General features: G+C 45.9%; 1 protein-coding gene across 6 annotated transcripts in view; it reads left to right on the forward strand.

Moving 5' to 3' along the window:
• The window catches only part of SIK3 (SIK family kinase 3), a 91,999-nt gene that overhangs the window by 34,502 nt on the left and 31,051 nt on the right, over positions 1-26,446 (forward strand). For all 6 annotated transcript variants that reach the window (XR_008749919.1, XR_008749918.1, XM_055819454.1 and 3 more), the window contains exons 2-4: positions 14,641-14,757; positions 18,157-18,220; positions 24,836-24,997. Coding sequence is in view for 4 of the 6 variants with exons in the window: in XM_055819454.1 (XP_055675429.1) it covers positions 14,641-14,757; positions 18,157-18,220; positions 24,836-24,997 (343 nt within the window). In the remaining 2 variants the exon portion in view is untranslated. The remainder of the gene's footprint in view (positions 1-14,640; positions 14,758-18,156; positions 18,221-24,835; positions 24,998-26,446) is intronic.

A 26,446-nucleotide genomic window follows, 5' to 3' on the forward strand; every position in this document is an offset into this window, starting at 1 on the left:
CGACTGGCATAGAAGGTAAGAAATGCTTAGCCTTCATGGTGATTTTTGTCTTCAAATTGCTGTACTGTTCCCAGAGGTGGGCAGCTTCTCTTGGCTGGTCTGTGCTAGTCCAGCTGTGGCACTAGCACTCCACTACTGCCTGCATTTTTCACAAAGGAAAGGACCGCTCCCAGATGAGCATTTATATGGGCAGGAGAAGATACTGAAATTAAAGCAGGTGTCAAATGGGTTGGCTGCTGCTGCGAATATATTAATCCCATCTGCTAGTACGGTCTTGAAAAGCAGTGGACGTTCATCATAAATGCATATGTACCCTGCCCTCAGCACTTAAAACGTGATCATGCTGAGGAGCCTGGGACCCTACGTCTCCTGATGTACGGAGTGGATGGTGCGTTTCATGCTAAGCTGTAAGAAAGTGCCATTTACAAGACATCTTGTGACGGAGCCACTGCTTATTTGTTCCCATAGAAACTGCCATCTAATCATGGCAAACTGTACAAAGGCTCTTGCTGGAAACGTGATGCCTAAAAAATTCTGAAAACATCATCTAGATCTGGCTATTCACTTTATCCTTCACTTTCCTGTCAAAATCTTGGTCCCTTCCTGGTCAGTAAACTCCAGACCCCGTGGTGCTGATGCATTTGGCACCTTTAAAAATAATCCAGTAATTAAGACGATACTATCGCCTTCCAATTGTGACCTTAAATGTACTGGGTGAGGGAGCAGTGTTTACCTACACAGAGAAACTGAATGGGGAAGGAGCTCTTCCCCTGGCAGTACCTTTCCGTATCCCGTATCGCGTTGGAGTGCTGAGGGATGGGTTCGGTGTCAGCCCTGCAGCTGGGCAGCCCCGCTCTGAGCAGCCAGGCTGCACTGCCATTGCCTTCGGTCACAGCTCCGTTGCAGGTACAGCCCCTGCTAACAGCAGGTTGTTGATGCACACGGGAACACTGTGTGCATCTGAAATCGTTAACTTCTGTGGGTCGTAGGCAAAACCTTGATGTGCCGAGCGCTCACATCTGCCTCGGGACTGTGCCTGTCGGGTGAGATTTGTTTTCGTGGCTTTTCATAGCTCTGATTTCATTGTGTTTCTGGTTGTTTAGCCGCCTTTGTAAATGGTGACATGTGGATATTTGTACTTGTGGAAGAGGTTGGCAACCACTAGGTGCCAATTCCTCAGTGTAGAGCATTGGGCATTCTCGCTGGCATCATGGGAGCAGCGCTAGCTGCAGACCCGTGGAGAAGTGCTCGTGATTCCCTGGGGCGTACCCTGAGTACAAGAGTTTAGTGTTTGGCAGTCACTGAGTTGTAGCAATATTACAGCATAACTCCCTTTTCTGCAAGCGTGTGCTGTAGCGTTGGCTGTTGCTGTTGGTTTATTTTGAATACCCAAGTAGATTTACTTTGGTGTAGAGAAGACCTAACGCTTACAGGCTTAGGAAAATATCTCTGCAAGTTTGCTTTTTTTTTTTTTCTTTTTTTTTTCTCAGAGCCCGGAATACCATATTCCCAAATGGACTTGATGGCATATGAAGTGGAATAGTGATTTGTTCCATCTTATCTGCCACTTTAGATTTTCTCTGATACTGTTGTGATCCCATGTGATATTTAATGTTCTTACAGTCTTCTTTTTTAACCAGGAGCTATTACGCTTCTGAATATAACTGCATATAATATAACTACATATTAAAAATATTGTGTATGCTGGCATTGCTGCAGAACCTGGCCTCCTCCCTGGAATGCGGGCATAATTCAGTGTAATGGCTTAGCATGGAGCCACCGCTGCTTAGGCTGTGGCAAGGCAAAGGCAACGGGCCGCTGAGGTTGAGTGAAAGGGATTGTTATATGGGATGACAGATTCCTCTGGAGGTTGTTGCTGTTTGCAGAAGGGAAGCCAAGACATCAGTGCTTAATATCTTCCAGAAGTTCTCTGCTTTAACCCTTCAGGAGCCTCAGGAAATAAATTGGAAGCTGGTGCAAAGGCTCCCTGTGGCTCTGCTGCATGTCCTGGTACAGTGCCAGTTATTTTTTCTGACTGCAGCTTACGGCAGTAGGATTTCTTGTGCTATGTGGAAGACTGGTGAGCCAACCCAGAGATGCTCTTGTCACTAAAAAAGTAGCCAGCTACTCTTTACTTGCTGAGAGACCTGTTGCAGTGCACCAGTGCTGGCTGCTCAGTACGTGTTTCTGACATGAGTGAGTTTAAGACAGTCCCTCTTCGCACTGGAGACCTCTTGATCCGAGAAGTGATCTTTGCATTGTAAGCGATGCTTAAAAAAGTCAAACCCAAAAGGGTAGTATGTTTCTTAACACCTTACACACACCATCTACTGACTTTCCTTACGTCTGAGCTATTGTTTTTCAATGATCCAGTCCACCTGCATTCAGGCCTGAGTCTCTGTATCCAAAATGTACTATTTTTCCTTGGCGTTTTTAGGTCATGATTGCATTAGAGCAAAATGACAATCCAGGAGAACTTTTAATAATGCGTTTAAAACCTGCTCGCTTTAATGTCCTAGCAGTTTTTTAAAGACTTTCCATTTATGTTTGAGAGGATCTTTCCCTAAAAACCTGGAAGGTAGACTGTGTATCTTTCCCCATCTGCTCTCAAACGAGGTCTCTGTGTTGCAGCAAGTACAGCTTAGTTTCGCAGCAGGCGGACCCGTGGCCGCTGCTGTACAGCATTCTTGATGCGTAGCCTGCTGTGACAGATTTCTTCCTGCATGCGACTACATTTCCAAAACTCTGCTGCTAAGCAACTCTGTCCAAGAGTCTAGTGTTGCTCTAACGCAGCGCCAGTGAGTAACAGCCTAGTATGATTTACTCCAGCATTGCTGGCTGCAGGCAAGAGCATTAGCAGTGTAAGAAACAGGCTTGTCAGAGTACAGGTGATCTTGCAAGCAGTTCTTGACTGCTGAAATAAGCTAGATATATTAGTTGGTGTGCTTGCTGCTTCAGCTGTCACTTGGTTCTGGCCAATGTAACAATAAATCAGTTGCAACTTAAGAGTTTGCGCTTGGGCTTTTGCAAGATGCTCTCGCTTCAGTGTGATGTTTGTTAATAAAGCTGCACCAGCTGGGTACTGATGGGCTTTTTAGCTTTAGCAGCACTGGCTCTTTGACAGCCACTTTAAATCTTAAAATGGCAGTCTCGGGAGATGTTAGGAGTCAAATGTCTGAATGGTGGTCAGTTGCGATGTACAACTAACTCTCCTGTCGTAATATTGACGAATGGGTATTAAAGGTGTTGGTAAACTGACTCTTCCTTTGATTGAATGCTCAGGCTGCAGGGCGGGCTGGAAGCGGACCAGCTGGCTGTGCTGCTGGGTGCTGGGCTCTGTCCTCACCCCCAGCTGGAGCGGGCTGCGAGAGGGGTGGGAGCAGGGGGCTGGAGGGAAGGGCAGGAGTGACCGTGGAAGAAGGTGTTCCCATCTGGAAGTATGCAAAAGAAAAAGCTGATGGCTTTAGTCGTAGGTGATCCAATGCACTTTTCCACATGGGTTTTATTTTCTTATTCCTTCACTGGGCTTTTGAGAGAGGTTGTGAGGTAGGGACAAATTAAATAACTCCACATTTGAAAAAAAAACAAACCTGTACCAGCACTGAGTGGAAGTCATGTCTTCAGCCCAGTGCCAGCTGGTATCATTCTGGGTGTAATTCCTGCAGGTCAGGGAGACCCCAGCACTTAAGTAACAGCTTTTCTCAGAAGTGATCCGACTCTCCTGATACTGTTACGGCCCTGCTGCATTAGGTTGGATATCGCTGGGGGTGTTGCACATGTGTCAGGCTGATACTGTAAAAGAATTCACTGCAGTCTCCTCCCCTCTCCTGTCTTTGCACATAAAGGACTGTGGTAAACCTGGAGCATAAATGCCCTCTGTAGTTAATGGGCGGGTTTGGTCTCACCTTGTTACAGTCAGGCATTTTGTAGGGGTCCGTGGAAACCTGCCGTGTGCTGAGCTGTAATGCACCACCAGTATTTCTTTAAGTTGTTAGAAGGTGTGAAATATTGGGGGGTGGGGGGGAATCTAACGTACATTTGAGTCTTCTAGAGACTTTACACTGAATACAAGTGACAACGCAAAACACTTTGGCAGAGTCACAAACGCAGTTTTCGGAAGAAACCTGGAACAACAGCAGCAGTGTTGGATGTCGATGTCTTTTCTGATTAAACTGCCCATGGTGACCGTGTGCTGGGGCATGGCATTGAGCTCCGCTTGTGAAGGGCGTTTTGACTTTCTTCTCGGCAGTGGCTTTTCCTCCTCTTCTTGCCGGTGCTGTCTGGGCAACCCGGCCTGCCGCAGGACCCTGCCCCTGGTGTCATGGCAGCTCTGCCTGTCCTGTCCCTCTCCGCTTTGGATGCTCAGCGCTTTACGTTGCTGCCAAAGTGCGGAGCCAAGCACATACAAGCTGCTTTGTGCTCCCTTTCCTACAGCAGTGTGGTATGTGCTGCCCTACCTATGTGGGAAACACAGCAGGTAAAGGCAGGAATATCCTCTGTTGTCACCTCATTTCCCCAGACCTTTCCTCCATTCCCCTTGATTTAAAACGAGATCGGTGCCACGTCCTGATGGCCAGCATTGCACATACAGGGCTCAGCCTTGCTGCTTCTGTGCTTTTGGACAAAGGTTCAGCTGCTTAGTTACTTTATGGGTCGAGAGCGACTAAGAACACAGTTTGAATGTGGTGCCCCAAGATGGAGAGTAACCTGTATTGGAAGGGGCCCAAGGTGAGCAAGTGTCCTCCCAGATTTTGATTCACCTCTTGGCTTTTCTCCTGTGCATGTTGCTGGGAGGCCAAAGCTGTAGCACAAGTGAGTCTGGTCAGGCCTAAGCTAAAATGCCGCGCTCACATCTGCTGGCCAGAGTGACTGGATCTGAGCCTCCTCTACAGAATAGTCAAGCTTACGTGACCAAGATCTGCTTTTTCACATCACATTTGACTAGTTAACCAGATTACATCAATTTAAATGTACCTCCGTAAGGTTCTGCACTGGTTTAACTAAGCTCATTCAAAAACCGGTTTTAATTAGCAAGTGCAGTCTTTGTGTTGTAAGTGCCAAGATTGCTTTTAATTTGCATAGAACCCATGGAGGTAGTGCTGCAGACTGTCAGCAGATCGTCGGCTGAACCACAGCAGTGTTCATTGCTGAATTTTCATTCCTTTCACTCCAGCAAACCCACACAGTACTTGCATTGCCTGAGTAGATCCCCCTGTAATTACTGTGGGGCCACTGCTAACGCTACAAGCAAAAGCTGCTTTCCCATTAAAAGCCTGCATGATGTGTTTTTACACCTGCACCTCAGGTTAGATTTGGCTAGATAGTGGCCCAATTTGCAGCTTGAGTTTTGTGAACCAATTACAGCTTGCACTGGTTTGGGAGATCTCAATCTCTGCCATAGAAAGACTCTCGTTAGATCAAAGATCCTGTGATGGAAAGAAGGCATAAAGAAGTCAAGGAGGAGCTGTGCTGGGGGACCCAGCGTTGGTGGGGAGGGGGGCCTTTACCTGGCTTTTACCTGGGCTTTTTTCCCTTAGGCTTAGGCTGACTTTTAATACCAGTTGTTAGAGATCGTGTGTTTATAGTCAAGGTGTGAAGGAGTTCAATTAAATCAGTTAGCCCCGCATGCCGTTTTTTGTGTCTGCTGTCTGTGGATGGATATATTTAAGTGTAGTAGTACAGGCCATCACTGTAGGCTGGCATTTGTGAGTGTGGTTTGCTTTTTTTCCTCGACTAGGATAAATAAATAATTTTCCATACCACCTCTAATTCATGGTTCGGACTCCTGTGAAGTTCTTAGGCTTGCATCTGTTAAGCATTATAGTAATTTTATAAGGCTTCTGAACTAAAAACAAATTACTGGCACAAATGTCAGCTGAAGCCATGGAGCTGGAGGGTTTTTCTCCTCTTGTAACAGAGTGCTAAATGAAAAGTTGGAGAGGTCACTTGTAATGCAAAACACAGTACAATGTAAACCTGGAACTGAGAAGAGGCAGGAATTGTGTGAATACCCCATCCTTTTGTTTGAATTCGTTAGGTGTGGCTAGCTACACTCTGGTTCGTGAATGCTTGCTCTGCCTTCAGCTCAATCCAGTGCAGTTTATTGCTGGAGCTGAGGAAGAAAAAGTGGTAGTGGCTGGGACCCAGGGATTCAGCACCTGACCAGAACCTAGGAAAGGTTCTGGAAGTTTTGCCTTTCAGGAGGATAAGGACTGGAGGAGGATGTGGTGTAGCTTGAGGGATTCCTGTGCTTAAGCTGTGGATGGCTGACCTCCTTGGTCACAGTTTGGTCCGCTGAAGGTCTGGTCAGCCTGCAGCCCAGGTGACTTACTGAGCAGCCATCAGGTTTTGCAGTATTATGTGGTAACACTGTACCACCTAGACATGCTTTGCGCAGCACAGCAGCAGCAGACACAGTTCTGTGCAAGGTACTGCAGCCTGTTCCTCTGCGCTGTCTCTTCCCAAGTCTTGTGTTTGTGGTCTGAGGTGACACTTCATGGTGTGTCCCTGCTGCAAGCCAAAGAACCTGCACTTGCAGCACCTCTGACTTGCAGAAGGAGGTTCTTCATGTGCTGAAATGGTTTGTTTATCTAATTGGCATCTCCAGTTATGTTTCCCTTACCTTTCTCTGCAATCTTAACGCACTTAATGCTGTTCAGCAAGCCTGTGATGTAGTTTGTTAGGATGTTTGGCAGCCAGTGAAGGTAACTTGAATTCTCTCTATTGTTTCTTGCTGTTACCTCAGGTGATGAAATAATTAGGAGAAGCTCTGCAGAGCCGCGCTGTTGCTGTGATGCAAGGTAACTGTGACAAGCTGAGGAGAATACAGTTCCTGGAAGCCAGTTTTAGCAATGTGATCAGGCTTGCTTGTTGCCTGCAGAACATCCTTTCTCACCTGCTGAGGCCGAATGCACAAGAGCATACCTGCCATCCCTTGCACCTTTCTGAATAGAAAAAGAAAGAATTTGCATTTAGGATTAAGTTGCCCTTTGACGCTGAAGCTGTGTGCTGTGAAGCACTCTGTTTACGGCAGGGGCATTCACCTCTTGTATGTGTTTGATAGTTTCTTTTTGAAAAGAGAAGCTGCAGCTGCTAGTGTAGCGTTAATATGAGACTGGAAAATGAGGAATTGGTGTTTCTGTTGTCAGCATGGGTAAAGGCTGGCCTCTGGGAGGATGTTGTAGATGAGCTTCCTCTGGCTGCAACTGTTCCAACCACATTTGTAGGCTGTTGTCCATGCACTGAAATGGTGAGATTTTCTTAACTGGGTTTAGCTGGTATGCTGAGCTGTAGATGTGAATGTGGGTTTTGTGCTTCTGTCATTGAAATGCCAGTTCTGTTCCCCTGGGGACAAGGAAAGGTCATAGCCGAGTACAGCGCTCGCACAAGCAGGGTATTAATGTTGCAGCAGACCAAGAGGATTTGGACGTATTGACTTTTCTCAAAACTCCATCAGTATTTTCTTCACCTTGTGCAAGGCACAAGTCACTGCATTGATTCTGAAGAGGGATGTGGACAAGGTGATAACTTCCTTCCTGAGCAAATGCGACTTTTTCTATATGCGTCTTGGTCCACAGTTTCCTGCTTTCACTTGCTGCCAATATTTGCGTTCATGCCACCTCCAAAAGCCACTGATTTTGCTGCAGAATGGCCTCATTTTTTCTGCTGCATCGCTTTTAGTTAGGTGGATTCTGCTAGTTAGTTAATTCCGAGGAGGAGATGCCTCTGTTTTGCCTGTGAGCTTGTCAAGAGAAGTCTCGCCGGTTCGGTAACAAGCTATTGTCTGGGTATCTAGAATGTCAGTTAGAGTGCATCTTCTATGTCAAGCGTTTTCTTTTGACTAAAAATTGTACAAATTGCCTATTTGCATCCGGAGAGATCACTTTTAGTGACCCTAAGCGCACAAGCAGACTTGTGATGACAGCTTGCCTTGAAAAACATGTGCCTCTGCCATCCGACTGTCCATACGGCAGCATGGCGTTGCCGTAGAGTGACATCTATCAAGCTGAGCTCCCAAAAAGGGACGTGACCTACAGTAGCCTAGAGTTCAGGTTTTGTTTTTATCACAGCTGTGTGTCCATATGCCATTTAAATGCCTCTACATGCACCCAATATGCATATCATCTTCTGTATATACTTGTTGCTGTCTGGTCTGCAGAGCTCCTTCTGACTAGACAGTTCTAATGTGGGGAAGAAGGCAAAGGTGGACTTTGATCCGCAGCATAAGGTAAGGGATGACACCAGAGTGCGTTGCGTGGTGCAGGTCAGCTGGGAAGAGCAAACGGTAGAGCTTCAGCCCCTTGGTAGTGCATTGCAGCAACTTGATGCTCGCCATCCCGCTTGCAGCGCAGAGAAGCTATGGGGGATGCTGTATTTAACATCTAAATATGACTGTAGCCTGGAGGCTTCCTGAGGTGTGTTGTGCTGCCAGCGCTGGGCTGGGCTGCCATGCAGTTTGCATCCGCTACTTTTGTTTTTTTTTTTTTTTTTTCTTCTTTTATTCTCTCCCCCTGTCCCTGTCTTAATTTCCAGTCTCTGCTACTTGAGTTCTCCTGAAGGTCCTGGGCAGCATTGGTATCTGCTTACAGGAGAGACTTTTACCCCTCCAGCAGCTGCTTAATCCAAACAGGCTATGTTCCCGTGCTTCCCAAGCGTTTCTGGCAGGCAGGAGCAGCTGGAAAGAGAAGTTCTTCTCTGTCAGCCCCTCTGACGGCTCACGCTGTCAACCCAGTAAGACTGTAGCTCTACTGAATGGAAAGGAGAGGGCTTCTTAGCTGGTGTAACTTGCAAATGCAGGAGTTCAGGTGCCTGCCCTTGCATTTCGGCTGGCCTTCTCCAGGCTTACTCATTCATGAGTCCCAAGACCCGTACCGGGGACAGCTTTTCATTCAGTTGTACTCTGCCAAGTGCCCTCACAGAGTAACATGGGAACCAAGTTGCATGGACAGGCTCCCCTGCAGCAGAATACATCCAGTCAGTGTTTATTGAGGGTTTTCCAGGAGGAATTTGGAGTAGGAGGACTCCTCGGAACAATTCTAGGAAATTCTCCTAAATAAACATGTCAGGTTTTTTCAATGCAGTCAATTTGTTTGGTGCCATCTGTTGGCTCTCATTACATTGAGAAGATCAATTGCTGACTTATGGGAACACTTACTGGCATAATTATGCTGTTATAACGATTACTGATTAGACTGATCACATGGCCACATTCCAAAAGAAGTGGGTTTTTTCCTTATTTTAAGTTATGCCACTATAGAAACAACTGAACTGAAATGGAAAAGGTGGTTTCTTTATGGAATGATCACCCATGCAGGAAATTTTAATTATAGTTTAATTATAGTTATAATTAGATCTAGGTGCATGTGTGGCATGAAGTAATAGATGTTATCCCAGGACAGGGTCTTTAGTTTTTTCCTTTGTTCACTGCACAGAAGAAAAAGGAAACATTCACCATTTCATGGCTTCTTTCCACTGAAAACAGACGGTGGTGTTCTACCTATTTCCCTCACTTACACACTTCCCAAGAAGTTGGAGCAGTTAAGAGCACAGTGGCTGTCCTCTCCCTGCCCCTGTGCCACCCCCATTCTTCTCCTGCCTGTCCATTCGGATACCCGGTAGTTTATTTCCCTTCTTGTCGGCAGGGCAGTATTGATTCAGGGAGGTCCGTATGACTGTTAGCCGTGCTCAGCTGATAAACAGGATGTCCATATAAATTTTAATTCCTGCAGGTAGGTATTTTCTCCCGTACCAAGACTTGTGCCTCCTTTAGGAGACTCTTCGCCCTTGGTATGATCTTCCAGCTCTGGTGGCTACCAGATTTTAAAATCTGGTCTCTCAGGACAAAATAGGAGCTTAGAATTTTGTTTCTGGTTATACTTAGGGCAGTTCAGGAGAAGCCTGTGTTTTTGATAGTGGAAGATGTAAAGGCTCCGTGTGCTGGGCTGCAGACCGTGGTCGGTGCTTGGGGCAGAGCGGGCAGCCTGGGCTCGCTGGGGATGGTAGGAGCCCACAGCTGTGAGCGTTCTGGGGTGCAGTGAAAGCAGCTTGCTGGTTTGGCCCAAGTGTACACTCTGTCCCGCTTGACTTCTCACGTGGTGCCATGGGAGGTGTTGATACTGGCAATAACTGCTTGTGCCCTTCTGGCCTTCCAGAGTTTCAGTACCTCTCCTTGAGTTCCCTAACTACGCCTTTTGCCTCTGTGGTTGAAATTTCCACTACTTCTCACATGGCTTTTGCCTGGTATGGCTTTAGAATAAAAAAACCCAAACAAACCCAGAGCAGTTTTCAGCTGGAGCACACCAGAAGAAAAATCTGGAAATAAAATGGACAAGTCTTCTGGCTCTGAAGAGCGAGACCTCCGCAGTGATTTGCAGGCGCCAGTTTGAACACCTTACCTTCTCTCTACCAACTGTTGTTTTTAGCAACTTAACGTTTCTTCCAAATAATAATTTCTTCCTCAGATTACTAGTGTAAGTTTTACTTGGATCCAAAAAGGAAAAAATGAAATGTTTAGAATTGGAAGGAACATTTTGTTAATTGGTAGCAGCATGTATGCTCCAGACTTGGCATATATCCTACTGCCTGTAAGCTTCATTAACTTTTGATAAAACGACAGTTAATTTTTCAGACTCCTTTTTTGTAGTCTTTCATTGTTTAAGAAATTAGATCATGGTTTTCTTCCACTTCTGCTTGTAGCCAAATTTGTGCTTTATTTAATGATGTTTAGTCTTGCTCTCTCTCTATCTTGCATGGTATTTGTAACCATGAGGGAATGGACATGATTTGGGGTTTGTGTGGGTTTTCTTCAGTGTTTCGTGAGACTACCTGAAACTGATTTTTCCTGCATACGTACTGCCACAGAGCACGAGTTCTCATGGTGCCGCAAATGTCAGTGTTCCCTTCGGCTGGAGCGGGAAGCCTCTTTGCCTGTACTTTCTTGATGCTTTGTCCTGGAATGGGATGGTTTTGTGACAGCAGCAGCAAGTTACTGGTAGCAGGAAGAATTCCATCCAAAACCTGCAGACTGGCGTGCATAACCTGCAACAACAGCTTGGAGGATGGAGCAAACCCCAGAGGAGGAGGAGGAGGGCGTGGAGTTGCAGGGGCTCTGTCCTTGTTGGGAGGCTTAGGCAGGGCGGACTTGCCCAGAGGAAGGAAAGCGTGTGCTTAGGAGGGCTGGATCCATTGTGGCTGTTTCCCTGTGACCGGGTTTTAGATGAAGTCAGTCTGGCTGGTGTGACCAGAGGACTTCAGCCAGTCTTTTCTTCTGTTGAAATCCTGAATCATCTTTCAAGGGAAGGGAGAATATTAGCCAGCTGGGAAATGCAGGAATGGAGAAACCAACTTGGTCTGTTCTGGAAAGCCTTTAAACTACTCCTTTCCTCTGGAAAAAAAAGCAATCCTCCTAAACAGACCAAAGAACAAACCTCTGAAAGAAACCAAATAAAGTACCTCTGCAAAGGCCCAGGTGGAACGCAGTCCCCCCACCCCTGAAATTCCCTGCGCCTTCCCTTCTGCGGTGAGCGTGGAGGGGATTTCCTACTTCGACCCTTGCACGTTTGTGCGGAAGCTCTGAATTTCCTGAAACCGGAGCACAAGGTGGTTTCCCCAGGCCTTTCCAAGAGACTTTTACCTTTTATGTTACATCAGTTGCTGGAGGCGTTTGAATGGAATGAAAACATTTTGAAGAAACCCCTTCAGAAATGCCAGGTCTCTCCTCCTCACCGTTGAGGATGGCTTTAGGTTTGCTCACGGGCCACCTGTTTGGCCAAACTCACAACAAGGTCCTTCACAAGAAGACATCTTCTGGATGGTGTTTGTGTTCCTTTGCTACCAGTTCAGTGTTGTGTGTCTTGTGGGTGTGGAGGTTCAGGGCACTGCGTGTAAAGCCCACAGCGTAGCAAGGTGACAAGCGTGGGGCGGGCAAGCAGGTGAGATGGCAGCCTGGCTCTCCCTGCCCCGTGTCGTCAGAGAGAACAGCACTATTCAGTTCTTCCATTTTTTTCTGGCCCTACTGACCAAGTTGTGTACAATCAGATGCTCTACATACCTTGAACTTGGCCAAGAGTGTCAAAGCAAGCCATATAATTAAGCTGGGAAATGAGATTTCCTTCGAAGAAATACAGAGCTGAGAAAGGAGTAAGGAGCTCAGGAATACTCTGCATCTGTGGATTTTAATTTATGTATTTGTGCCTGAAAATGACTCATGTCTCTTGGTAGACATCTTGGCTTCACTCTTTGAGGAAGCTTCTCTTAGCTTTATATATATATGTATATAATATTATATATTATTTTTAATGTATTTATTTATTTATATATATATATTGGTTTAAGTTTTATGAAAGCTTATTCTTGCACACAAAATCCTTGGTGAAAACCATGTAGTGAGTGCTTTCCAGTCACCTTCTGGCGCTCTCAACTTTTCCAGTCCGCTCCTGAGCATTGTCCTTGAAACTGCGGTGCAGATCTAGCAGAGCCGTACCTAACGAGAGATGCGCTTCTCGCCTGTCTGCTGCTCAGCAGAGGATGAGCTGCAGTCCAGAATGCTGCCAGCCTAGAGCAGGACAGCGGTGGCTCGTCACCCTGTTAATCACTGCCGGTTAGTGCTGGCAGCCTCATGGAGCAGGGTCCAATTCTGCCGTTTCACCTTGTGTCTCAGCTCCAGCCCTGTTCCTGCCAGCAGCTCCTAGTGCCGAGTGCCAGACCTGGCTGCCTTTCAGCTGCTGTTCTTGATGTAGGAAGCATGCTCAGTGACTTAGAAGTCTGGAATCGTTCCTGTACTTTGAATTAAAGGTTTCAAATGAAAGAAACAGCTTACTGTACTTGGTGCCTTTTTGGGAATCTGCTGTGTTCTGCTTACATGCAGGGCAGTTATTCCCCTGGCAGGGATTTTTATCATAAAATACAAAGCTTAATTTTCATGTGCTTCAGGTTGTTCCCTTAAAGACCCTAAAGATCCTTTTTTTGTTTGTTTGTTTTTCTGCAAACAGCACCATGCTTGTTAGAGCATCGTTTTGTGCTGCACTTGGGGTTTGATACTAGGAAGCACATGTGTTTCGGATCGTGTGCCAGTGTGGTTTTTTTGTCCATGGACAGGGCACACCCCTGTGTGTGGAGCACTCATCCTCGTCCCCAGTGAATGCTCGAGTCTGTTACAAGCTAAGCATTTATGTAATTGAGCTTTGGGCTCCTCTGTCAAATCTTTCTGGTTGTGCATCATCAGCATTTTTTACCGCAGTGCTGCTTTGCATGCCCTTCCCCATGTCTTTGCATGATTCTGCAGTCTTCCTTGACAGAAGTTTTGTAAATTATGGTTTAGCAAAGCAACCAGGAGAAGATTTGTAAAAGTGGTTCTTTTCCCAGGGAGAGCACTGTCTCTAAGCGAGAAAACCTGCTGCTGGATGTTAATTCAGCTCACAAATCTTGAACTAGGCTGGCATGCTGTAGCTTCTCGCTCGCACTGATGTTTCTTGGTGGGGAGGAAGGGTGCTTATTAACTCAAGGCTGAGATTTGATTTGGAAGAAGCAGTGCAAATGTTCCTCTGTCAGTAAGAGCAGCCTTTTCTCTCAGCTGTTTGCCCTGGCAAGGTATCATGCTGGCGGTTGCCTTTTTGCCCCTGCTCCGCTGGAAAAGATTCCTTTCCTTACTGTGTGTGGATGAAACAAATTACTTTCTTACCATGGACTTGAGGGGGAGGTACTTTTTAGCACAGAAGCATCTCCACGTTTGGAGTCTGGTGGCTTTGCTGTCAGTGCGCAAGAGAGCCGGGAGCCACCAGTGCTGGGGAGGGATTCTCGGGGAAGGTGGAGGGAAGAGAAGTGAGGAAGTCTTCGAGACTAGAGAGCAGCTGACTGGAAGCACTTAGACTTGTTTAAACTATGCTAGTGTAGTGTTATAAAGCACTTTGGTTTTAAAATAGATAAATAAATACCTCAATTGATAGAAGCCTGAACCCCCCTGCCATTTCCATCCCTGCTCATATTTATCAGCCCTGTTATAGTGAGACATTGTGTGGATAATGCAACAGAGTCCCTTCCACCTGCATCCAGACTTCAGTCCCCCTCTGTGTGGCTCGCTGGCAACTTCTCCATCTGTCTTACTGCTCTTATGCCACAGCGCTGCAGCTCTCGGGCCGGTGTTTGGGCACATCCAGCAGTAAGTTAACATGACAGTGGTGAGGCTGAAGAGCGAAGCCGGGTGGTGAGATCTAGGAAGCAGGTTCCTTTGAACAAACAGAACAAATGTTTGGGCTTGCCTGAAATATATCCAGGAGGTCAGAAATAACTGGTTTTTCAGCACAGTATTGGCTGCCTCCATGAGCATGCTGTACTGCAGTAACAGGCAACAGCCTGAAAATCCCACTGCCTTCTGCAACACTGCTCTCCTAACGAGGTACCTTCTGTAGGGAAAATATGCTGAGACCTAGGAAACAAAGCTTCTTCCTACCCACTTTATGGCAAGCTGGCTGGAGTCTGGGAGGCTGCTCAGAGATCCCAGATTTCCGAGGCAGGGACAATGTATTGTGCTTTTGTACCATGTTCAATACGGCGGGGTTTTATGTGCAGTATTTGTTTTTTAAAATGCTTTTCCTAATGTGCAATTGGGTCAATAACCTCTCTTTTGTTTTCTCCTTCTTTTAGGTTGCTATAAAGATAATTGATAAGACACAGCTTGATGAAGAGAACCTGAAGAAGATATTTAGAGAAGTTCAGATCATGAAGATGCTTTGCCACCCACATATCATCAGGTTATACCAGGTAGGGGCACTCTTCAGTGGATTTTCCATTCCTCTGCACTATAGCTTTACGCTGTATAGTAGAGCTTTCTCTAGGGTTATCCCTTCATTCCTCCTACATGAAATACTGGGGAAGTCCTTTATGTTTTCAAGGTCTCGGAGTACTTTGATTAGAGGGATGGCAGAGGGGGAAAAGTGTGGCTAATCCTTCTCTTTTCTGGGAGATCGTGCTTCCGCTTTGGGCTGGCCCCTTGCCATTTGTTTATGGCTATTGTGTGCTTTTCAGTTTCCCAGTTGAAACCGGATGCGGGCTCCCCTTCTCAATTTAAAGGAGAGAGTAAGTCTCGCCCACTAACAGGACTGACAGCACGCAGCATCCCTGCTCTCCTCCCCCAGCCCATGGCCCTGAGGACTTGCTGATCTGCTCAGTGCTTTCCTGGAAGGGATCGTTAACAGCGGCAGACCTGCTTTTGAATATTGTTTGCAGACTTTTTCTCCAGCTTGTTTGGCATTTTTAGTCTGTAGACAAAACCACCAGAGGCAGTGTCCGTGTGTGTTGCCTTTTACGTGTGTATTTGGTGGTGCTCCTCCAACTGCCTCATCAAATAAAACAGCAAGGAAGTTGCAGGAGGCTAGAGACAAACAGACATCAGAGTGATGGGAGCAGGGAATAAAGGAGGCCATCACCTTGTTGAAATGTTACGTGCTGTTTTGGAAGCTGTGGGACAGATGAAAGACTGGACCTTTCTGATACAAGGACTCAAGCAGTGACGTATAACCCAAGAGTGCTAAAAAGCTCCGTACAAACTCTTCTCTGTTGCTTGCGGTCCCAGTTCTGCGAAGCTGTGGGACAGAGGCTCCTTCCCAGCACGCTGCCAAAGCTGACCACTGACTGCCAGGTTCACGCAGAGCTACTTGCCCCTTTGCTGCAGCAGTACACTTGCTGGAGGGCTCACAGTCCCAGGCTGTTTTGGGAAAGGAAGGAACATCCATCCAGGCTGTGGATGGAAAGTCAGCTCTTCTTTGGGCTTGTGCACAAAGCAGAGAAAAGGCTGCCCAGGGCCCTTCATATTGGGGAAGTATTCAGGAGCAAGAGGCTGATTAGGATGGGTGATCTCCTGTTTGTGGCTGCCTGACTCGGACAGCAGGCATCAGAATGTTAAAAAGTTCAAATCCTGTGGGAAATAATGCCAGGGTTATTTCATTTTGTAACGCAGTGTGAGTGTGTGTGTTCTAAGGGAGAAGTTGTGGTAACCCTCAATAGAAGTTGCTGTTCCCTAGAACCAATTCTTGTCCGTTCAAGCCCAGTCTGCTTCTCATCTGTGCCTGATAGATAAGAGTATTTATATGGACTCCAAAGAGTTAAACTGAGTAGAAGCGTACTGAGGTTAATGTTTAGCTATTTTCACCATACCACCAAGTGTGAGATGCATACAGCAGACACTGTGGAATTGTGGCACTTTTAAGGCACTTACGGAATGCTTATGGGCTTCTTAAAGCTTGGGGGGGGGGGGGTGGGGGGGGGTGAGTTGAAAAAATCCTTTTTCAACCTGTTTTATTCCATCTAAAGTTTTTTATATGATACTGAACAGGTGACAGTTGTGGCTTTGCTTTGTCAAGGTGAGAGAAGAGTACATGCTGCAGAGCATGTTCTGGCCATTCTTTCTGGGTACTTTCAGTGGCATTTATTTTTAGATAAAAGCTACTAAAGCCTGGAGTTGGGAATTTGGGATCTTTCACAGCTTTTCATCAGGAATCTGAATTTATAAATCGTGTTTTCTCGAGTTAATAAAACTTGAAAGTTGTAAGTGAAAAAGGAGAAAGTGTCCATAATGATAGTAGTCTATAATACAAGAGATTCTGTCTGGAAACAGAAGTGCACTTAAAAATATCTGCCTAAGGGTTTTCTGGACGTGCAGTATCCCCGTTAAGTGGGAGCTGTGTGTCTGTGGCAGTTGAGCAGAACTGAGGTTCATCTTTGTGTTATACTCTTTAACATTCAGAATAATAGCAATCCAGCTGTTTAAGCAGCTGCCGTTGCCTGGATCAGGCATGTATTTTTTAGAATACAAAATGTGTGTGTTCGAGTCCTAATTCTTGGTAAGAACGAGCAGGGTTGGGCTGCAGGTACCTAGCTGCTCTGTTGGTGATAATAGTCCATTTCCTTCCTGTAAAAAGGTGAACTTTCACTTTTCTTTGAAACAGAAAAGCCAAAACAAAACCAAAATGTTCCCAGCCCTTTTCTAAACAAGGATTATCGAAACTGACCTGCAGTGCCTGGCACCAGAGGCTCAGCACGGCGGCCCTGGAAGTGAAAGGCAGTGTGTTTTTTCCATTGACAAAGCTGTGAAGCCTGTTAAATAAATAGCATCAGGTTCTGGAAAACACCCCAAGTGTGTACTTGCCCGAAGGCGGCTCACAAAACACAACCCGGTCACAGAACAGCCCTTGGAGCCACCCTTACCAAATCTGCAGGCAGGAAGGCAGTGTTTGGTGCTTTTTGTGTGCTCAGTGTGATTGTACATCACCCACTCGCGAGCATTAAAAATGTAGTTGGGACCTGCCTTTAGCATATAGTACCTTTCCCTGTGCTTCTCTTCTGCATCCTGACAGGGGCTTTCCTAGAAGTTGTTCAGGACTCTGGTCATTTTGGAGCATAGGTTTCACAACGGGTGTTAGAACTGTGCTCAGAAGTCAGTCGTACGCTTCAGAGTCCTGGGCAGTAGCCCCGCTGCTGTGCCAAGCGTGGCATTGCTCTCCATCAGCCCCTTGCTGCCTTTGTCTGCATGGTGCCTGGCCTTTTAAAGAAATCCCATCTTAATAAATTGTTGGCCTTGGAGCGTTGAACCCCAGTATCCTAACAGACTCTTAAAAATGTGTGCTAAAACCTGTTAACAATGGGGTGTTGCCTGGCTGAAACGTGTGGACTCCCCAAAGCAAAGCCTGAGCTCTGGGTTTTTTTTCTAATAGGTCTTGACAAATTTGAAAGTCACTTACAGATTCATCAAATTTTCCCCCCTTTGGCAAAATTGTGTTGGCTCTTTTGGTGCCTGCAGTGGACTGATGAATTAGAAGGATGAAGTGGTTTGGTTGTAGCAGCCCTGAGAAGTCTCCCAGGCTGCTGGAACATAACAAGACTGGGGAGCAAACGCTGATGGGAGGGGAAATAGAAGAGGAGGAAGATGCAGATGAAATGTTGTGTTTAGTTACAGATTTAGTGTTTCAAACTTGCTGTTTGATTCTTGCTTTCCCCAATTACTGTCCATTTCTTTGCACAGCTCTGTAAAGCACAGGAAAGTACTACTTTTGATGGATGAAAGCAATTATATGTGTTAGAAAAAGAATAAATTATTTTTTTAGTTACGTTTCTTTTTGTACAGGGCAGTCTCCTTACCTGTCACTTTTCTGTCCTTGTGTCCAGGTTATGGAGACGGAGAGGATGATTTATCTAGTGACAGAGTATGCTAGTGGAGGGGAAATATTTGGTAAGTACATTTATTGTGTTCTTTAATCAGATAATGCACTTGGTCAACTACAGTAAACTGAAAATAGCTGCCGCGCTCTCTTGTTTCAGTTGAGAGATGCCCTTCAGCATGAAAACTTTCCATTGACAAGAGGAGTAAAGAAATAAATGATAACAACTTGATGGAAAATAACTTCCACAACCTCTGGTTTTTCTTTGGGTTTCATTGACAAATGGTGCTACTCCTCTTTTATGCTGACTTTGGGATTAAAGATGTTGGAAGGAGTAATCCAGCTGGATTTTAAGCTGTTGGCTGAATGCTTTGCTTCCCAGCAAGTTATGTGAAACTTGGTGATGATAGCAGAAACACTGGGGTGTGTTAGTAGCTTTCAAAGAAACAGGCAGTCCTGCAGTTTTGTAATATTTTGTTCTCAAAACAATGTTTTTTCTTACCTTTTTGATAGCTGATTTTATCTTAGCATGCGTTAGTTACATGTACTCTAAAGTCCATTGTCTGCTAACAATGTTTTGGCTGAGCTTTCTTGACGACAGAAGCTATTCTTTACAGGAAAAAAGTATCTGGGCAGCACAATTGCAAGAACTGTTGACTGATTTATTCATTTTTGTTTTATTGCCATGACCAATAAGATAACTCGTAGAGACAGAAATTTACTTACACACTGGGATTTTGTGCCAGGTCACAGAGTCAGAATTTTGCAAGTTTGGTCTTTGCTAGCTGAGTTAACGTGAGCCTCGGAAAAGGGAGAAAATCCTTTGTGCTTGAAGCGAGCTGCCTTAAATCTGCTTGCGGGCAGTGTCCTTGTGAGGACAGTCACATGTGGCCTGTCAGCTAAATGCAAGTACTCTCTTTTTTGTCCTGTGAAGTCATTGCAGAAGATTCACTTTTGATGTCGGAGCCTCTCACTTTGCTGGAAGAGAGGCTGAGTTTAGTAAGTGACGAAGCTCTTGGTGAAGCAGGAGAAGCACCAACTTAAGGAAAATAAGACAACTTGAGCTGAAAAATGCTGGTTTCCAGTAACTGTAATACCAGTTCATCAGTACCTTTGTAGATGGTTGCCATGCCAGCTTCTCAACGTTGTCTATGTCGTTTGGATTTCGTCTCTGAGAAGGTGACAGCTGAAGGCAGGAGCAAGTAGCAGCTGATGTTTGGAAAGCGTGGATCGCCTGGTGAGAAACCTGGCTTTCTCCAGCTGAGTCTTCCAGTTGCTTCGTCAAACGTGAATCATGGTGCTGGATGCTCAGCAGTTCCCAAAGGCTTGTGAAATTCATCTTGCCTTGCGCAGCAAGCCGTAATCGCAGCAATGTCCCTTGGATGTGTATTAGAGTTCACTTGTGTGTGTATCACCGCAGAGAAGTATAAATCACTTTTTACTTTCTCTTCCTCTTCTGCTGAATTTGGCAGAGATGGGCTCATCTTTTTTTAAATCCAGAACTATGTGCAAGCTCATATACAATCCTGGAATGAATTCTCTTGGTTACAAAAATAGCCTTCTACATGAGCTGAAGTGAAAATCTAATTGCTTTCTGAAATATTTTATGCTGTAGTAAATTCAGCTCATTAGCACGGCTGATTTCTATCACGCTGCCCAGCATTTTATCCTTGTTGATAGGTGGGAGCACTTATGTAATAGCTGTGACGTGTTTCCAGCCCGAAGCCAAGAGGTTGTGCCCCTGCTAGCCAGTTTTGAGCATTTTCAGGCACTGCACGAGGCCTCACACGCTCTTGGTGCTAGAGCAGAGAGGGGGAAACTAAAATCTCAGCTTTTTGTAATCAGAGTTTCCTGAGGAGCCATTAAGACTTTGTTCTAACAGCGGAAGCAATTTACAGGGAAAAAACAGCAACCCGTTTTGGGAAGGTTTCCTTGCAGTTGTTAGCATCTCCAGCACTGAAGAGTCTCACGTCCTCATGTTGTCGAGAGAAAGTCTATCGCAGCCCGGGCTGGCTTCGTGCCCGCTCTGGCTCTGCCGTGGGCTGCTGCCGTGTGGCGGGTGGGTGCTGGGGCTTACCTGTTCCTAAGGATCAAACACTGCCTGCGTGTTGCTTCAACTCAGTGCCTGTCCCTCTCTTGGTAGGCGTGTTAGGAATTGCTGGATGTGCCACAGGGATAGCCGCGTTTGGTGCGTATGGACAGTGCAGCCACTGTCGCTGTGTCTGATACTGGGCCCTGGGGAATCTTCTGTATTAAATGTGCCTGTGTCGAAATGTGGTGGGCTGTGGCGGGGGGCGGGGGGCTGACAGCTACGGTTTTCTGGATGCTACATGCTCAGTGTAGGGCTGAGCGCCTCGAATAACCTGAGTTGCACTTTTGTGAACTGCAGGTTTTTGTTAGAAGCAATTCTAAGCTGTTCCCCTTGATGCTTTAAAAACTTTCAAAGGCTTAAACTGTACCGTACGACCGAAAATCATACATAGGCAGTGATACAGGTTGGAATTCTTCGTTGAAAGAGGGGTAGTTTCTCTAAACGGCCATGGTTTCAGTCAGTCAGTGCTGCATGCTTGTCTGTCTTGTCCCTTGCTGGTCTGAGCTCTGCAGGCTTTCCTGGGTTAGCACCTAGGAGAGCTTTACAACCTGTTTATCTGAATTTCCAGTAAAAGGGCTGATAGTTCCTTCAGTGGCCAAGCTGTGCCGTAAGTGTCTTTGATTCATCTGTTACTGGAAACGTTTTGCTAATTCCCTTTGTTTGCATAGCGGTGCATGGGGATCAGGGAGAAGACTTGCTTTTGCTGTGGGCTTAAGCAGCAAAATGTAAATTGTTATTTTTGTCCATATGCATGTTTTGCGTGTGGTTGGGTTGCTGGTTTGACATTATGAACAAATGAATGTCTCCTTTTAAACACAGGGTGCTCTTTGTTCCAGGTCCCTCGAGTGTCCTTTTTTTGAGGTCAAACAGAATATAGTCTAAAAGTCTGTTTTGATTTCAGCTGTTTACTATGAATACTGTAAATAATCTGCATCCTTATTGACAAGAATACGGGTACTTGGTTGATTAATAAAAATTCTCAGAAAACTTGACAAAATTACAGTCTGGTTAATGTGGTTAGCATGTCTGCTGTCTCTGCCCTGTCTCCCCATCTCCTCCTCCCTGTTTGTCCAGAGCTTTATGAGCATGAACCAGACAGGCACGTTAAACAACATGGTACCAGTCTCTGGAAGTTCAGGCTGCTTCTGAGATCACAAGGTCACCAAATATGCTGGAAATGTGACTTAATCCACCACATGGAGGAGATGTGAGGCTTGAGCAGAGTTTGCTTTCTGGACAGAAAGCAAAAAGCATGAGGAGTCTGTCCAGAGGCAAAAAGTGGAAACTTGTGTATCAATCCTGTCTCTTAACCAGAAGATGCTTTTCCTTCAGTGTAGGATTTTACTGATTTTTTTTTATTATTTTTTTTTTAATGCAGAAAGCAGCATTAGGAGCTTCATATAAGTACAGAGAAGAGCGACTGATGTTTTTAAGGGTTGTGAAATGAAATCATGTGTTCCTCTCTGGAAAATGCTCAAAGGAGCAACACCGTATGCCTCTTCAGCTCCCAAAGGGCACACTGACGTGTGTATGACCCAGTGGCAAATCTGTGCTGCTGGACTTGGTGCACTCGAGCTCAGTGTGCTGGCTCCCAGCTGAACATTCAGGTCATGTCTGTAACCTCTGTTGCATGAGAGGTTTATGCAGGCTAAGCTTGCAATGGTTAATTTTGGCATACAGTTGCCCTTGGTGGTATGTGAAGTATTCTGTAGCTTCATTGTTTCTGTCCTTCCTCTGGAGCTTGTGCAGAAATGTCAGCGGTCTCCAAGGCTGTGCCTACGTGCAGAGCTTGGGGACCGGCCTGCACTCGCATTTCTTCATGAAAAGTGAAATTTCACGCCTAACCTAAAAAGATTTCCGCCCCCCCCAGCCTAAGCAGGGCTGACTAATAGAGGGGCAGCAGAGTTTTCTGCGTGAGTGGACATCTGGCAGGGCAGCTGCTAAAAGCAAGAGCCTGAAGTGTGCAGGACTTAACAGCGTGCATCACCAAACATGCGTGGGGACAGGTGAACCTGGTTTGGGCAAAAATATACTTAGGAGAGCCTTGTAGAAAGGCACCTGCTGCAGTAGCTGGGTTTGATTTCTTGCCTGCAGGAGAATCTCCAAAATATTTTCGAAAAAGTTGAGAGATGGGAGCCTTGCACTTGGCTGTAAGAGCGCTTGCTATATCAGCAGGCTGTGCTCCGAAATTTGAGCGCAGTAAAAGATGTGAATGACCTTGACTTGTTTAGGAGCTGAGCTACTTGCTGTTGTTCGGGGGTAATGCTTAAATAAGGGCAGGCCCTTGCTTAACTCTGCCTGTCAGTCTCCCAGCTCTTTACAGTAAAAAAATTCTGACTGTGCAGAAGACTTAATGCAATTTAATGGGGCTATTCGAGATAGTAAATTTTTCTTTTCCTAGCAAGTGAATTGAGGGTCAATTGGAAATGGTGATGGATTTCCTTCCCCAGCCCTGGTTCGGATTTGCTTATGGAATGAGTTTATCCAATGAATAAAACTTCATTGACAAGTTCTTTGAAAAACAACTTCACTCTGTTGCACAACATGAGTAGTCAAATGTAGAGAAGTAGGTTGCTGCACAGTCAGAAGCCAGCAGAACTGCTTTGATGGATCCTGGTAATTAGTATTTACTGCGAGGCAATTATGTCGCAGGTATTTTAATTAATGGGTGACTGGGAAAAATACAACCACCTGATGAGAAACCTTCAGAAGTGATTTATTTTTATTATTTTCAAGAACAGATATTTCCATTGAGCCCTCTGGTTTAATGGAGTTTATGGAGTGAAATGAATTTTTTTGGCCTCAAGTCTTTTGAGGCCAACTTGCTGGCCCAGCTGAGAAGTAAATACCCTCTTGAAATGGGCAAGGAGGTAATAAGCCCCTGACCTGTGGCTCTCTAGTGCCTCTGCTAACCAGCCCTGTGGCCTGTGCTGGGGGATGGAGGGCTTGTGCAAACCTCCCTGAAGTTCTTTGCGCGAGTTGGGGAAACTCGGGAACCCTCCTGGTCCCATGTGTGGGACAGGGCATGTGGTTACGGGGGGCTCTCCAGGATGCCTCTCGGGTTTCTCCTGTTTTTTTGTAGCACTGTCCTCAACTCCATTATCTGGCCAACTACTGTCCCTGCCCGTATCTCTTGCCACACTACATCAGTTTTAGCTCAATGTGCTTATAGGGTAGAGAGCTACTAGGAAAGGGTAATAATTGTGTTTCATAAATCAGCTTACTCTGACATTTACACTTTGGCGGAGTTTTGTTGCCTGTTCTGCTGATGCTTCAGAGGAGGGGGATGATTTTTCTCTGTTTATCTCTGCCATTTCTACTGCTCATCTCCTGCCTGTGCATCCCTGCTGGAGGAGTAGTATGAGGAGTGGCTTCTGTAAGTCTGGCGCTTTCAGGTTTCAAGGGGATTGACTTCAGCTGGGTTGCTGCTGTGTGCCTGTTTGTGGTCACTTAGACCTTCCCTGTCCGTGTGTGTGCATTGCTAGCTTCCGAGGAGAGCCTCGCTGGCAACAAATACTACCTTTGAGGAGAGTATAGTTTTTCAACAAAATATTTGAGAGTACTCAGATTTCCATAGTAGAGCCAAACTCTTGGTTTTTATAATGAAATGCATTGTTGGATGTTCCAAGTATATTTTGCACCAAACCAGTAGCAAGTACCAGAGACCAGTTATGAGCATTGGGAACACCTGCACACGTTTCGAAGAGCGTGCGATGATTTTGCAATGGTTGCGTTGCAGAAGCTCCCGAAGCTGTGCTTTCGTACGCAGTTGCAGCATTTGTAAGGGGAGCTCATGTGCTTTGGGAGTGTTTCGACTGGCTCTCGGCCAAGGTGTGTGCCTTGGAGTGCCCCGTGCTCACCAGGAGCAAGGAGAACCTGGGCCAGAGGCAGTTGTACAGCCTGCTGGAGGTGTGAACTGCAGGGTGTCAGTGGGCTTTCACTCTGATCTGGTCACCAGTGGCCTTCCCTCTGAAGAGGGGTGATGTGACATTCTTTCTGCGGCTGGTGGGTGTGCTAGCTAGGAGGCTGAGGCTGAGGAGCTGGCTGTCTCTGTAACTAACCAGACTTCACTGGTTTCGGCAAGAGTTACCTTCGGTGAGGTGTGTTGGACTAAAGGCAAATTCCCTGTGGAAAAAACAGAGGGAAGGAGGGGTGGCCTGTGGCCACAAACCCGTGCTTCTCACTGTCAAGGTAATGGGGTATGAGGCTTGGTATTTGAAGGAAAAGGTTGGAAAAGTTTTATTTTTGTTTTGATATAGGAAAAGATTTTAAAACGTTTATACTTTTCACAAAACCGTTTTGATTTTCCAGCCGTCCCCATCAGCTGTCCTCTAAATAGAGGGAGGTTTATAATTTTAAAGCCTTTCACCTGGAGACAGCCCAGGTAAGGGCTGGTGTGGCACTGGTAAGCTGGAGTCCCTTCCGTGTAAGGCGGTGACCCCATCTGGTGTGGGAACCTGGAAAACACACTGGTGCCCGCATCGTTCCCTGTCTCCATCCTCTGCACCGTTTGCTGCAAGCGTGTGAGGAGCCCCTGTGTGGGTTGCGCTCCCTGTGTGAATAACCACTTTGTTCTGCACTTTGTCACTTACAGATCACTTGGTGGCCCACGGACGTATGGCAGAGAAGGAAGCCCGGAGAAAGTTCAAGCAAATAGTGGCTGCTGTCAACTTCTGTCACTGTCGTAATATAGTCCACAGAGATCTGAAGGCAGAAAATCTACTTCTGGATGCTAACCTTAACATCAAAATAGCAGGTGAGCTAAGACTAGCAGTGTAGGAGGAAGGCAGCTGCTTTCAGAAGTTAATAAATGTAGGCATTGGCTGCTTCCAGGTATTCAGAAAGAAGGAAACGCAGTGCAGCTAAAGGAAGCTTTGGATTTCTGTGTGGCCAGCTGCCCAGAGCTGAAACTGCTAGATTGTAGCCAGGAGTTTTATATCTCCCTTCAAGTAGTGCAAAATAAAAGGCAAAAAAAACAGGTTTGGCTTCATAGGCAGACATGCAGCTATAGATACTGCGGTGTTCCAATAATCCAACACTGGATAATGGGAGAGACCAGCGTTAAAAAATTGACCTGGTTTTGAGTCATGCTGCCAGTTTAGGACTTTTTCAAAGCAGGTCAGACTAGGTGAGAGAGAAAGCAAGGAGAAGTAGGGATGACAGCATTTATGGTGGAGCAGTGAAGGGGAAATGGCACTCTTGGAGTCGTTTCACTATGCCTTCTGGCAGAGCAAGAGAATAGCCCTAGTGCTTTGGGTATTTCATTCATTGCAGGGGGAGAAGCTGAAGTTACTGAATAAACAGGCCCTTCCAGTCTGTTCCCAGTGTTTTGCTGGGCAGTGGGGGTTTTTGCTAATTACTGCCTTTGCAGAGAGCTTGCGCCTTGGCCAGTTTCTAGACTGACCTAACACGGGCCTGCATGTCTGTGATCCTTTTGTACATGAGATTGAACCTTGGCTGCTGAGCTCTGAGATGCACAGACTAGACTTGACTTTATTTAGCTTTGTGGGATTATGTAGCAACCAATTGAAACAAGAGGATTTAATCTTGGCCTGGTCATCTCATTTCATGGGATTTTGAATTGGGAGAGCTTACCATTTAATTCTACTAGAGCCTAATGCATATCAGAGCATTTTTTGGAAAGCACTTGTTGCCCCCTCTCTTAATAGGCTTCTTCCTTGGAAAGCCTGTCACCTTTTACAAGGGTTTGTAACTTGATTTAAAAAAAAAAAAAAAAGTGCTTAGGGCTGTAAAACTTTTCAGTCTGAGCAATTTTAGTACTGGGAGTTGGGGAATACTCTTCTAGCTTGGAGAGAGGAAACAGTCTTGTTTGTTGTGTTGCTGCTCTCTTACGTACCATCTGTAGGTGTTAGATTAGAGTTTAACATTTGATTTGTAGTAAAATGATTAGTAATTTCTTCAGTTCCTTTTATCCTCACTTTGTGAGGAGGGAATGGGGAAGGAATAGAAAGGAGTGAAGGACTTGCAGGCGTCCAGGGGAAGTTTTGTATAGTATGAACCATGTCCTCCTTGGCACAAGGATGGTAACCTTTTCCTTGCTGTTCTGGGAGCAGAAGATGAGGAAGAAACAACATGTTGCTGATGAATACAAGTGGTTCATAGTGTTTCCTATGTGTTGAGTGAATCTGTGCTGCCTTGCACTGTGTGGTGTTTTGTGGCCAGCTGAAAGCCCGACAGCTCACAC

This window comes from Falco peregrinus, chromosome 15 (assembly GCF_023634155.1).
Source record: "Falco peregrinus isolate bFalPer1 chromosome 15, bFalPer1.pri, whole genome shotgun sequence".
NCBI classification, from domain to species: domain Eukaryota; kingdom Metazoa; phylum Chordata; class Aves; order Falconiformes; family Falconidae; genus Falco; species Falco peregrinus.